General features: G+C 40.0%; 1 protein-coding gene across 2 annotated transcripts in view; it reads left to right on the top strand.

The window, feature by feature from the left end:
- atrnl1a (attractin-like 1a) overlaps nt 1-12,827 on the top strand; it is a 307,920-nt gene that overhangs the window by 178,505 nt on the left and 116,588 nt on the right. For both annotated transcript variants that reach the window (XM_040034074.1, XM_040034076.1), the window contains one exon: nt 9,413-9,491. In XM_040034074.1, coding sequence (XP_039890008.1) covers nt 9,413-9,491 — 79 coding nt within the window. The remainder of the gene's footprint in view (nt 1-9,412; nt 9,492-12,827) is intronic.

Genomic DNA, 12,827 nt, shown 5'->3' with positions numbered 1-12,827 from the left:
TACTTGTGATTTTTGGATTTCTGGAATTAGGTTTTTTGTTGCTTGTTAGACTACCTGCCTCACTCTAATAAAGGTCCATTGTCCATTTCTTCATTCTGTCTGCAAGTCTGCATTTGGCTCCACATTATCCACACATTATGATAACTATCCGGTCGTTAAGTGATGACGTGAGGAATCCTACTTCCGGGCCTAAAGTAGTCTGCGTTTAATATGGCTTTTGTGTCGTTAACATGTTTAATGTTTTGTATTTTCTTCTATTTGATCTCAAAAAGCTCCTAAAACAGTCAGTGATCACTGTTGACCTCCCTCGGCTTTTATTACCGCTAATCATTTATTTAAGCTCAGTTTTTAAAACCTTAGGATGTAACTACAGCCCAGCCCATGCAACAGTGTATGAATGACTAACCTCGTATTGTGGATGGATTATCTCAGTTGTTCTCCTGGCTGAAGTTTGGTCCTTTTACAGCATCCTGCCATGCGATTACATTTGTTCCTGAACACGAGAACACTCACGTTAACTTTTATTGAGTGGAAAAAAAGTTAGCTTGTGTATATTATGCTAACATAGCTGTGTCGCTAGCGGTCATGTAGCACATCATTATATACCAGCTAGCCCAACTTCAGTAACCCTACAAAAGTCACTGCTGTTTAGTTTTCTGTCTTCATTTATGTTGGAAGTGATAACAGAGCTGTACGTTTTAATTTCTTTCCAAAACCCCGCAGTCAGGACATGCTATATTGTATTTAGATAGAAGCTAGCGAGCTAACTTCCTGCTAACTTCTAACTCTGTTAAATGTCATAAATTCCGTTTTCATGGATGCCCGGATGTTAAACTCAATTGTTATACCTGGTAGAGCAGAACGCTGATCATTTTATTAAAGATGAAAGACTTTAGACAGTTTTTCAACTCTCAGTAATGCCACAGTGATCGTTTGATATATGGACCTGCAGCGGAGTTTAGGCCCAGACACGGCTAGTGACGTCAGACTTAACGACCCGATAGTAGAAAGGCAGTGTTCAGCAGCCAGTCTAGCAGTATATCATCATTGATTATGCACACAAAAAAGTCAAAAGATAGAATGAGTTTCACATTTACACATTAATCAGCTTAAAGCAGCAAGAATACAGATGGGAAGCTACATGGGATGAAATGTCTTGCTTACCCATCTTGTTTATTTGTCTATATACAGTAGAGCTTGCTGTGGACATTTAAAGGAATCAGCACAAATAGACATGAAACAGGACAACATCCTGCTGTCTGTGCATTTTCCTTCTTTATCTTTCTGAGGCAGGACGTTGTTTAATAATCTTATTATTGCTTTTTGTTGTTTAAGATAAATGGAAATAATTAAATCCAAAAATAATTTCCATTCCATCTATGGTTTTCCTTTACAATAACTCCATTAGAAAACACACAGCCAGTCATTTTTATTTTTCTATTTTTGGACTGGGTGAGAGTCGTTTGTGTTACAGCTCATAGTCATGCAGACCCACACTGGATCTAATGAGACTGTTTTGGGAAAGATGTCTGGAATGAGCTCTGCTGTCTTCAGGCAAGATTCTGCCACTCAGCTCTGACGTCGGACAAGTGTGTGTCTCTGTCTGTGTTAGTGTGTGTGTGTGTGTGTGTGTGTGTTATTTCCTGTATATGTTCACATGTATCCTCTTTCCTGTGTTCATGCTTGTGTGTGTGGGAGTGTGTGTCACTATGCAGCCATGTGAGGAAGTGAGACGTTTTTGTGCCCAGGGCCGGCTTCTGGACATCGGTGACCTTTAGGCCAGCGTAGAGAGATGATGTCACCATTCAGGGACAGTGTCAAGTTTTGCCGGGAGAGTTTCTTGCATGTGTGTATGTATGTTAGTCACTGCTATGTTGATGAGTTGCTCTCTTCTGCACTGCAGACTTGAGAAAAGGATATGTGCTAAAACAAGGGGACTTTTCTTTCCATTGTTGGTTTATTTGCAGCATGTTATATAATGCGATGTGCATTTATTTTTCTTTAAGTTGTGGTAAGTTCATTAAAGGGTTTTGAGCAGCAGTTTTTGCCAATGTTGAACCGAAAAGCAAACAGACCATCCCGTTCTCGTTCCCATAACGAGGTGAACAATGTGGCCTTTGTGTCTGTGATATTGGGTTATGAAATAATAAGACTTGTTACCACTATGCCAACTCTTGCCACAATGCCAACATTCCCTGCTGAGTTTGGAAGTTTGTTCACTTACAAATGTATGAAAAGGCTCTGTGGTAGCTTCATTGTTAAGTAGAGAGACAGAATATTAACTAGATCCAGACACATACATTACATAAAACTTATAAACGGCTGTGTGCCCATCTGCCATTACATAATAGACATACATTGTAATATACTTTGCATAATAGATTACAGTCAATCAGTTACAGATAATACTGATCTCAGCTTGTGTGAATAAAGCACACCTGTACACAGAATCACCACCATCATTGGCAAGACCAAAGAGTTGTCAGATGATGTCATGGACAAGATTGTAGATCCTAAGGAAGAAGTTCGGACAACTGTTGGTTATTCAGAAATGGAATAAATGCAGAATGACTATCAATTTCTCTTGGGCTCATACGTGAGGATGATCATGAGAGATGGTAGATCAATCCAAAACTACACGGGAAGATGCTTGTTAAAGTTCTGAATGCAGGTAGGACCAAAGTCACCAAGAACACCTGCTGTGTTTGAAGGAAGATAAATGCTAAATATGATCCAAAGAACACCATGGCCACAGTCAAGCAAACAGGTCAATCTACGTTGCTCACGAGCTCTGGGTAGTAACCGAAAGAATGAGGTTGTGATACAAGCAGCAGAAATTAGTTTCCTTTGAAGAGTGGCTGGAGTAGAGCCACTGCTCCTCTACATTGAAGGAGCCAGTTGTGGTGGTTTGGGCATTGGACTAGGATGCCTTCTCAATGCCTCCTAGAGGTGGTTTTCTGGGCATAGTCTACTGGGAGGAAGCCCCGGGGCAGACCCAGGATTCTCTTTAGAGATTAGATCTCTGTGTTTTGAAAAGTGAACTACTTCAGCTGGGAGGTAGGGGTGGGGCAGTGTGTTCCATCTATGCTGTATGAAGTTGTGTGTAAAACTGAAAGAGGTGAAAACTGTTCGGTATTGGATGGATTATCTGTTCAGAGATTAATTGTTAGTTATTAGTATCTGAATATTTTTTGACAACACTTTAGGGTAATTGAAGAAAAACTAAGAAGTCTGATAAATGAAATGCAGTCTATCATCAAATGTTGTCCTTACCATGTCCACATGCGGTGCTGTAGATTCTGAGTGTGTCACAAGTCTGGACTTCTTGGCTTGTGTTGCAGTGTGCAAGTACCAAAGAGCCTTAGTCATGACTCTCATTTTGTGTGTGTATGTGGGGGGTAGCCTTTAGGCAGAAGGCAGAGTGATGAGATGCAGTCTGGCAGTGGGAATGCAGAGAAAATTGAAAGATATGCAGCTAAGGCAAAAATCAGGACTGAAAGTAAATATTGAACATGTATCTGCATGTCAGTTAGCGATCTGATTTACCCAGATTACTTATTACCCTAAAAATACATTTAATTTCTATCTCTGCAATAACCACTCCAAACTTCTAAAAAGGGTTCAACAGCTTTAAATTTGGTTTAGGCAACCAAATCTCTCGGTTAAGGCTGGAGAAAGATTGAGTTCTGGGCCAACACTGCTTTGTGCATGACAGTGATCTACAAACATCTGTTGAGTATTCAACAGTTAATTCAGTAATTGAGCAATTAAGTGTCCTTCAAAATCAATTGAGGCAAATTAGTTATAAACATATTTTGTCAGAGATAGGTGATGGAACCTGGCCTCCATTGCTGCCTGAAGAATTGTGTGACAGTGTGATGTGAAAAGGCATCATGTTTCTTTCAGCATTGCTGGTCAAAAATCCACAACAGTCTTATCATATTATAATTAATGTAAATGTAGAAACTGTGGTGCAGCCGATTAAGTAGAGGACTTTTACCCACTCCGAGTTGAATCCTGTATGAAGCCAAAAGCCTGCATGAAGCAGGCTTAATACAGAGGGGGAACTGCTGGAAGGAGAAGGGCTGTCTATTTTCAAATCCTTAAGGGTTTTTATTTTTCAGTTCTAGATTTCTGCCTACTGCAGCTTTAATTATAGTCCAAAAATTTGAAGCAGAATGAAAGTTGGCGACATGAGGGCAGAGGGGAAAAGAGAAAAGACTGAAATGCTGCAGTATTAAACAATAGCTGGAGAAAAAGCTCAGCCATTATTAATTTTATGTGATATTTTGAAAGTGGCATTGTTTTAAGTGTAAATACAGTCTCGTAATGACTCATATCGATCTGTGTTGGATGTGCTTTTGAAAATTAGGCCCAGATGTTTAAAGACTCCCGGAGTAGTTGTAAAATTTTCTTCCACAAAGAATCTACAGTTTAAAAACTCTCCTCCCCTCATCTTCCTGTCTCTCCCACCCTTCATCCATCCTCTATGCACATTCTTTTTCATATCCAAATGAAGGAGAATGGCCATAATTAAACAGCATTTATGTTGCTCCTCTCCACAGTCTCAGATGCTAATTGGTGAACACCGCAGCGCGGCTTTGTCCAATTACTCCCAGCTCTGACTCGCTTGATTAGCAATCAGTTTCATTCTCTCTCTTTTCCCCTAAAACAGCAGAGTCGCTACTCAGAAGTGAGTGGCTCATGAGACTCCCCGAAATTGCCCATGTCATTTCAAAATGACCACCATGACCAACATCCACTTCGAGTTAAATTCTCTGTGGTGTTCTCTTTGATCAAATATCTGGGTAGTGACCAAAAGAATGAGATTGCAGACAAGCGGCGGAAATGAGCTTCGTCTGCAGGGTATCTGTGCTCAGGCAGGGTGAGGGTGCTTGCTCATTTGGGAGGGACTCAGAGAAGAGCTGAACTTTAGAGCAGCTGACTGAAAATCTGACTAGGTTGCCTCCCAGGTAAGGAAATTTGGACAGACCCGGGACCCAGGCATGGCTTTACATTCAAGTGCAGATAGCTACGAATTTAACTATTGATCTTTTCAGCATCGTCCCTAGTTACTAAATTTTTCAGATTTTACACTCAAGTTAGTATAAGGAAGCTGACTGAGTGGCAGTGGGATAAACCAGTGGTCCAACCTGCCAAATATTATGATAAATAATATAACACACGAGCACATCAGTGCATTTTTCCACTTTCCTGCCATGAAAGATGACTGCTCTCTCTGTGGGCATAGTTCTTCAAGAGGCTTCTTTCTTTTAAAATGAGTGCTGGTTCACAGGGAACCGTTAGACAACCGACATTGTCTGACTTTGTAAGATATTTACCTTACAGTGTGGAGCACCTTGCACTCACTCACTCTTTTTATTTTTGCTTCACTTGCTGTTTGATTAGGCCTGGGCACCAAAATTATCAGGTTATATTTGCATGTTGAAAAGTGATAGTTACGGATTCCCGGTGGGAAATGCCGGCGTTCTATATGTGTTTAATTGGAAGACAGACCAGATAACTTATTGCAGAGACCAAATGAGTCAACTTAAATGGTTTCATCCAGACTGTGCAGCACTTTGTAACTGTTTATTTTAAAGAGTGCTTTAAAAATTATAATTCTTTCCTTTGCTGAAGTGCCAAAATCAAGGCTTAGAAACAAACAAACACACACATTGAAAACATTACAGTTAGAGAACCTGCAGCTTCTCTCTCATGACTCATGCCCTCAGCCTGTCCCTACACTTAGAGTTGATTTGCTGCTTTAGCAAATAGCACAGAATCAGAAACAGCTTTCTATCTGTGGCCCATGTTAATTGACTATCGTATTGATTTTCTTTCCTACCTTCAGGGGTTCAGATGATTCACTGTACTTCCCTGCATGTGTGTGCTCTTGTGTCTGTCGTATGAACTGTGCTTTTCTACATTTATTTGCCAAAGGCTGAGTCACTTAAAAAAAGAAGGAATAAAAGCCATGGGACCCAGAGTCGTTCTTACACATCCCTCGGCTGTTTAATCGTTTCAGTTGTTCTTACCTGTAGCTCAACAGTCTTAAAACTAAACCTATCAAGAAGCTCAGTCGAGTGTTAACAAACCCACAGGACAACCCTATCCTCCCCTCTTCTTTCTCCTCCCTAATAATTGTAAGAGCCACAATTAGCCATTCTGCTTCATTGGTTAGATGGCTAAGCTCAGGCCCTGTGGCCCATTAATGGTGAGTTGAGGTAAAACAGATTGAATTGGGAATCATGTGCCCGATTGAATCTGAGCCAGTGGAGTGTTTTTAGAATTTAGAGGATGGGAAATCATTGCAGTGGAGTTACTGAGTGTGTATGTCTTTGCAGTAATTATTCTGGGGAATAGTTGCTGTAATGGGGGTCCGGTACTATCCGGTGTGGGGGTTGTTGAGCCTGTGAAATCAGGACCATGTTATGCTGATGGTTCAAGTGGTTCTCCAGTTAGCTGTGAATACACCAAAAATAATGTTGTGTTGTGTCATTTAAAAAAATCAAGTTTGTCTAACTGGTGACCACTTAAGCCAATAAAACAAGCATTTTATGTTTATTATTATACAATCTTTGGGCAATGGAAAGACACAAAATACATATTGCATCAGTCTGTCATGTAATTCACTACAACCACCTTTGTACTTCAACAAAGGCTGAACTCTTTGAGGCAAGCTTTTTTATAATTTATTTAAATAGCCTTCAGAAATGGTTCTCCAGACTTCTTGAAGGATGTTAGCTACCTCTTCCTTCTCTCTGTCAAGATAATTCCCCACTGCTTCAGTAATGACCGACCATGTGGGGTTTTTCCCCCAGATACGCTGATGATGCTAATGTATTAGGGATCATTTTCATGCTGTGAGAAAAATCTGTTGCCAATCAGATGTTTTCCAGATAATATTGCATGATGGATTCAAATCTGACAGTACTTGTACGTGCTCCTAATTCCATCAGTTTTGACAAGAAAGCCACTGGTTGAAATCAGCCATGACAGAGGCACCACTGTGTTTTACAGATGGCTCTAGATACTGTTGTATCTGCCATACACACTGACAATAATTTGAAACACACGTGAAATTTGGATTCTTCACTCCCTATGACCCTTTGCCACTGATCTTTATTTCAGTTCTTCTGTACCTTAGCATACCGCAACCTTTTCCCTTCCTTAAGAAGAACTTCTTGACAGCCACCCATCCACTATGACCATTTCTGAGGAGACTTCAGTGAACAGTAGAGGGATTAACTGAAGGTCAAGCTGCATCTCTCAAGTCCTTTGTCAGATCTTTGCTTTTTTCCCCCCCAATTTTTTTAAGGACATGACTTTTATTTCTTCTGTTCTCCCCTTTTCTAGTTTCTCTTAACTTTTTTAAAGACAAACTGGTGAGAAACGTAGCGAATAGCTCTTTGGGAATCATCTCCATAGTACAAAAATACTATTTTATTTCTTTTAGACTGTGCTATCTTTGGCTTTTTCATAGTTTCAACTAAAGAAACAGAAAAAAGTGTTTTGATGACAGGCTGGTAGTAATATAGAATCTAAAGATACAGTTAGTAATTGGCTCTTTGCTAAGCTGCCTGCTGCTTGAATAAGTCACAAATCATTGGTTCAACAAAAAAAAGTTCAGTGACTGAACTGAAAATCAGTGAAAAAGCAGCCAACGTCCAACAAAACTCTTAGATGGATGGATGGATGGATGGTCTATCAATCTTCTTCCACGTATCCGTGGCCGGGTCGCGGGGGCAGCAGCTGGGTCTGTCCCATGGCCTCCTCCAGGTGGGACATGCCTGGAACACCTCACCCAGGAAGCATCCTTGTCAGATGTCCAAACCACCTCAACTGGTTCCTTTCGATGTGGAGGAGCAGCGGCTCTACTCTGAGCCCCTCCCGGATAGTTGAACTTCTCACCATATCTGTAAGCGAGAGTCCAGCCACCCTTCGGAGGAAGCCCATTATTGCCGCTTGTATCCGCAATCTTGTTCTTTCGGTCACACCCACAGTTTGTGACCATAGGTGGGGGTAGGGATGTAGATTGAATAGTAAATTGAGGCTTCACATTTACACTCAGCTCACTTTGATAGACATTCAGGAAAAAAAGTCTTACTCCTTGAGAACTAAATCTAAAGCCATGAAAGGTGACACAATACTTTTGGTCAGTACTGTAGGTGTTTGTACCATGTTTGTTTTAACCGAAGAAATGAAAGACACTGTGATGCTAGATGAAAGCTTTCATAATCTGCAAAAGTCAGCAGCAAGAATCTTTAAAGTGGATGGTTTTCATCCAGCAGCAGCAATGAGCATCTTGTCCTCACCACCGGAGGGGATTTCCTGGTTGCGATGTCTCTGAATGCAACTGAAAAGTCAGTGGACTGAAGAGGCCATGACTGCAGCCTCCTCGCCACAATTGGTCTGAAAATGTCACGCTCATTACAACACTAATACCCTTTACAATGCTGTCATCTCCATACTGAGAGATGGGAGAGCACATGCACACGCACTGACACACACAGAAACAGATGAAGAGCAGGATTGTTTCGAAGCTGCTGTCCTCAGCACTTTCTCAGGGACTTCCTGTTGTTAAGTCTTTGGGTGTGCTTGTTTTGAGTTGCTGTCAGAAGTTCTGCTTGAGAGAGAAGCTTTGTGTTTGGCCTGATAACTTTGGCCTCCAGACATTGAACTTTGTAACAGAATGTGTGGATGTGTGTGCGCATCTGTGTGTAAATGAAACCTTGTTCTTTGTTAGAGAGCATCATGTCGTTCATTGCCCTCTTGCCGCCCCTTTTGTGTCCTAAAATCCCCAGCTGCCTGTGGTCGCTGCGGTTTTGTATCTTGCCACATATTTCTCAAGAATTCCTCTCTCCTTTTTAGCCTATGGTCTGCAAAAAATGGAGGTAAAGGGGAGGAAATTAGTGTGGAAATGCAACCATTTATGGTTGTATTTTTATAGTGAGAGCTTAAAAGACAGTGGAAGCTCCAAGTACGTGGTGCTTAAATGATTGTGTTATCCACAGATACTGGACGCAGGATAACCCCAACAAATAAAAAGAAAACATTAACAGCTGAAAAGCTAATTATAAGCATGAACACAATGATTTTTCTTTTGTTTCACTGACTATTTTGTCACCTTGAGTGACGTCAAGCACTTAGTTGTAATATTTTGACTAACAAGCATAATAATAATTAAAAAAAAACAAAACAACCCATGTAGTCTCTTGGTTGAAAGCCATCTGTTCTGATTTCTTGTATAACCTTTTATTCCTAGAAGTAAAGCGGTTCTTTAAATTGTTTCCATCTAATGCTGCCTGATGGCTTGTTGTTTTGTTTTTTTTGCATATTCTTGTTCATGCACTACTGAGAAATCATTGATTTTGGATTGATTTATCATCTGTCTGTCTCCTCTGTCCAGCTGTTTCCTGTCGCTGTTGCTGGTGGCTGCTGTAGTTTGGAAAATCAAACAGACCTGCTGGGCCTCACGGCGTAGAGAGGTAGGACACATCTTGGATAATGTATTGCCTGTGTGTTTGTAATGCGTTTTTATGTGTGCCATTGTGTGCATATGCATTTGTATACATTACATGCAGAGCATTGTCAAGCTGTGTGTGCACTTGATTCTGCTGCACAGAAACGCAGATGCAGCTGACACATCAAAGGGTAAACACTGATACTACTTCCCACCCACAAGTTGTGAAGGGTGGGTTAATGTCATGAGTACTGGAAGGAAAAAAAAATCTCTCTGCTTAACGAGCATCGCCATGACGATAAACAAGGCCATTCCCCTTAATTAGTGCTCCTCATGAACCAATTAACTCAGACGAAGTGATGCTAAACGGAGTGGAATAGAGTGATATATCACTTAAAGCCTGAACAGATGCCACATCATTTCATATTTACTTCTGACCCTCCTCCGAACACACTCGCAGACACATGCAAAAACAATTTAGGCTCCAAATCAATCCCATGCTGCGCTGTTTGACATGTTTTTTGGGGGATTTTTGTTTTGTTTTTTTTAGCAGTAACCCTTATTCTCTTTATCACACTTTGTGTTTTATGTTTGTGTCATCAGGGAGGAATCACTGTTGGTTTTGGACAGCTGTGATAATAGTCTATTGTTACTAGTGTAATCCATAGATGTACCACAGGGAGCTATTGTGTTTAAATACACGTGTTGGTTCTTGCTCTTCCCCCTTTTCTCCTCCACTGCTGTTTTGTCATCGTGCAGAAAATGCTGATCTTTTCATTTGCAAATTAACTTTCCCCATTTAAATGATGACGACATGTGTCTTTAAGATTTATGATGTTTCAAAAATGAATTGCCTTCAATTAGGACTATTCGTAATCTTCTTAAGTGGAGTAAACCTTTATGTTCAGTTAGTGACGTTTTTCTCACATGGTGTATGCAAAACTAATTGTTGTTTGGTTTTTACAGATTTTAATGAATAGAGTCCAGATTGCAGATTGAGCCAGTATGTGACTTTGAGTTTGCATTAGCGTCTCTGCCGAAGAGAAAAGCTTGAAGAACATTTCTGGTTGCAGAAAGTAAACAGAAAATATATATATATAAAAAAAAAAACCACACAAAATAAGCTGCTAATTATGTACCTGAGACTCTAAAAGATGTGTGTGCTGAAAACTTTAACAGACTTGCTGTTTTTTTTAAACAGTCCAAGCAAAATGAGCTCCCCTGCTGCTAATCAGTATAACAAACAGCAGTGTTGCAATGACAGTAAACTGGCATTAGCACACATCTGGCAGGCATACGCTAATGAAGCCAACACGAAACACTGAAAACCGCAGATCTTAATGTAGCCACTAGAGGCTGTCTTCTAAAGAGAGTCAATCCCAATAAAGTCCAATGTTAAAGTGACTTTAAAGATGAAAGAACTATTTTTACAGCTTTATAACAACAGTATGTGTGGTGAATCTTTTATAACTCACCCCGTCTGTATTACTGTATTAAGGGGTTAGCGTTATGCGTGATTGGAGTCATGGCTGCTCTGAGGCCACTAGCTGTTTTCTGGGTATACCCTTAGCTAATTTGTGGTATTGTTGCCTTTTGGAGCATTTTGGGAGTGAAACTGTAGAATTTGCTTGCATGTTAATCACCACTACTTCATAGATATGCGTCTTTGTGTTTATATTATGTACCAAGGTTGTTGGCATTAGGTAGTTACTTGAAGCGGCATTTAAATATTATAACTAAAAAATATTATTAGAAAATGGCATCACAGTGGTAGGACATATACAGTCTATGATCATCCTACAGCTATAAAGCTGTAATAAACCCACCATGCTGTGACAAGGGGCAGAACAAGCTATGTTCAAGAGTAGCTCATTTTAAACGTGTGTGTGCGTTTGTGTTTGTTTGTGTATGTATGTATATGTATATACATAGATAGATCATCAACTCATTGGAGTGTCCAGATAATGAATGCAAACGTTGCTCTGACCAAATCACTGCCAACACATTTCACACATGAGCCTGATGATAAATCAGTAATGTGTTTAACATCTGAAAAAAGGTGCTTACCGACAATCCAGTTGTTGTCAATTTAAATAGTCAGATTTTTGACCTTATCATCTGTCTTTAATATTTTATGTTGTGCAGAGTCTTTCCTGAGAAATGACAAGTGAAATATAGAGCTTGATATAAACATTGAGGATTCTTGAACAGCTTTGTCCTGTGTGTGTGCGCGTGTGTGCGTGCGTGCGTGTGTGTGTACTTACAGGTGTGTATGTTTCCAGCGCAGTGATTGTTTAGCCCTGTTTTATCAGTGTGAGGAGCAGTATGTTGGTTGCTGGCAGGCTGCTTGACACTCTGCTACAATATTTATGAGAGCCGGTCTCATATCACAGCACATTCGCAATGCTTACTGCACTGTTGGTTAATTTCCACATTTCTCTGTCTTTAACTGTGTGTCTCCCTCATTCTTCCTGAGGGCTATTTTCTTTTTTACTATCCTTTCCTCTGGATGATGGAGGATATAATAAGTGAAAAGTTGCACAGTGGAGAGAAATTATTGTTATTGGAACTTGAAAGATCTGGCTCAGTTTTCCTCCCATCATTATTTACAGTGCAGTTATATAAAATAAATTACTTCTTTAAGCACATGGTTAAATCAGAAAATTCTAATAGAATTAAAGTGCAGCATTCAAAGTATCAGGCAACAGCCATTTTTACAGCTAGTAGTGCAAGTAGTTACTGTCTACCACACGTATATAAGCAATGCATTCATCGTTTTTAGTAAAAAAGTTGGGGGTTTTCTGTAATACATGACATCAATACTGACCTTAATCTGAAAAACAACAGATTAGTCTGTCAGTGACAAAATCTCGTTTTCCTTCTTTAGCTCTAAGGGCCAATTGTGTCTTTTCTATTTTCCTTCAGATGATACCTGAAGCTTACAGATCAATCTCTAACCTCAATTTCCCAGTGTATCATTTATGTCAGATGATATACGTGACTCTGAGACACACTTACACACACAGATACAGTTCTGAGCTTCGCAAACTCAATTTGGCTTCAGAAAACCATCAAGCAGAAAATTAACCAGGCCAATCAATAGCGCTGATTTCTTTGTTTTTATGATTTCTTGGTGTTGATGTGTTTAGTGTCAACCTGATTATTAGAGAGATAAACTGCTGCTCCTTAAGGGGAGAGATGGATAGTACAGCCATGTTTATCTCATTTAAATTTTGCATTATATGAACTACAAGCTGATTGCTGAGCTGTTTGTGTGAGCCTTGTTGTAACAGGAATCCACTCAGTGGTCAATTCATTAGATACACTTTTTAATCTACCAATTAATGCAAATATCTCATCA

Source organism: Simochromis diagramma, unplaced genomic scaffold (assembly GCF_900408965.1).
Source record: "Simochromis diagramma unplaced genomic scaffold, fSimDia1.1 OVJJ01000176.1, whole genome shotgun sequence".
NCBI lineage: Eukaryota > Metazoa > Chordata > Actinopteri > Cichliformes > Cichlidae > Simochromis > Simochromis diagramma.
Note: the sequence above shows the minus strand (reverse complement) of the source record. Positions and strands in the feature narration are given on the sequence as shown.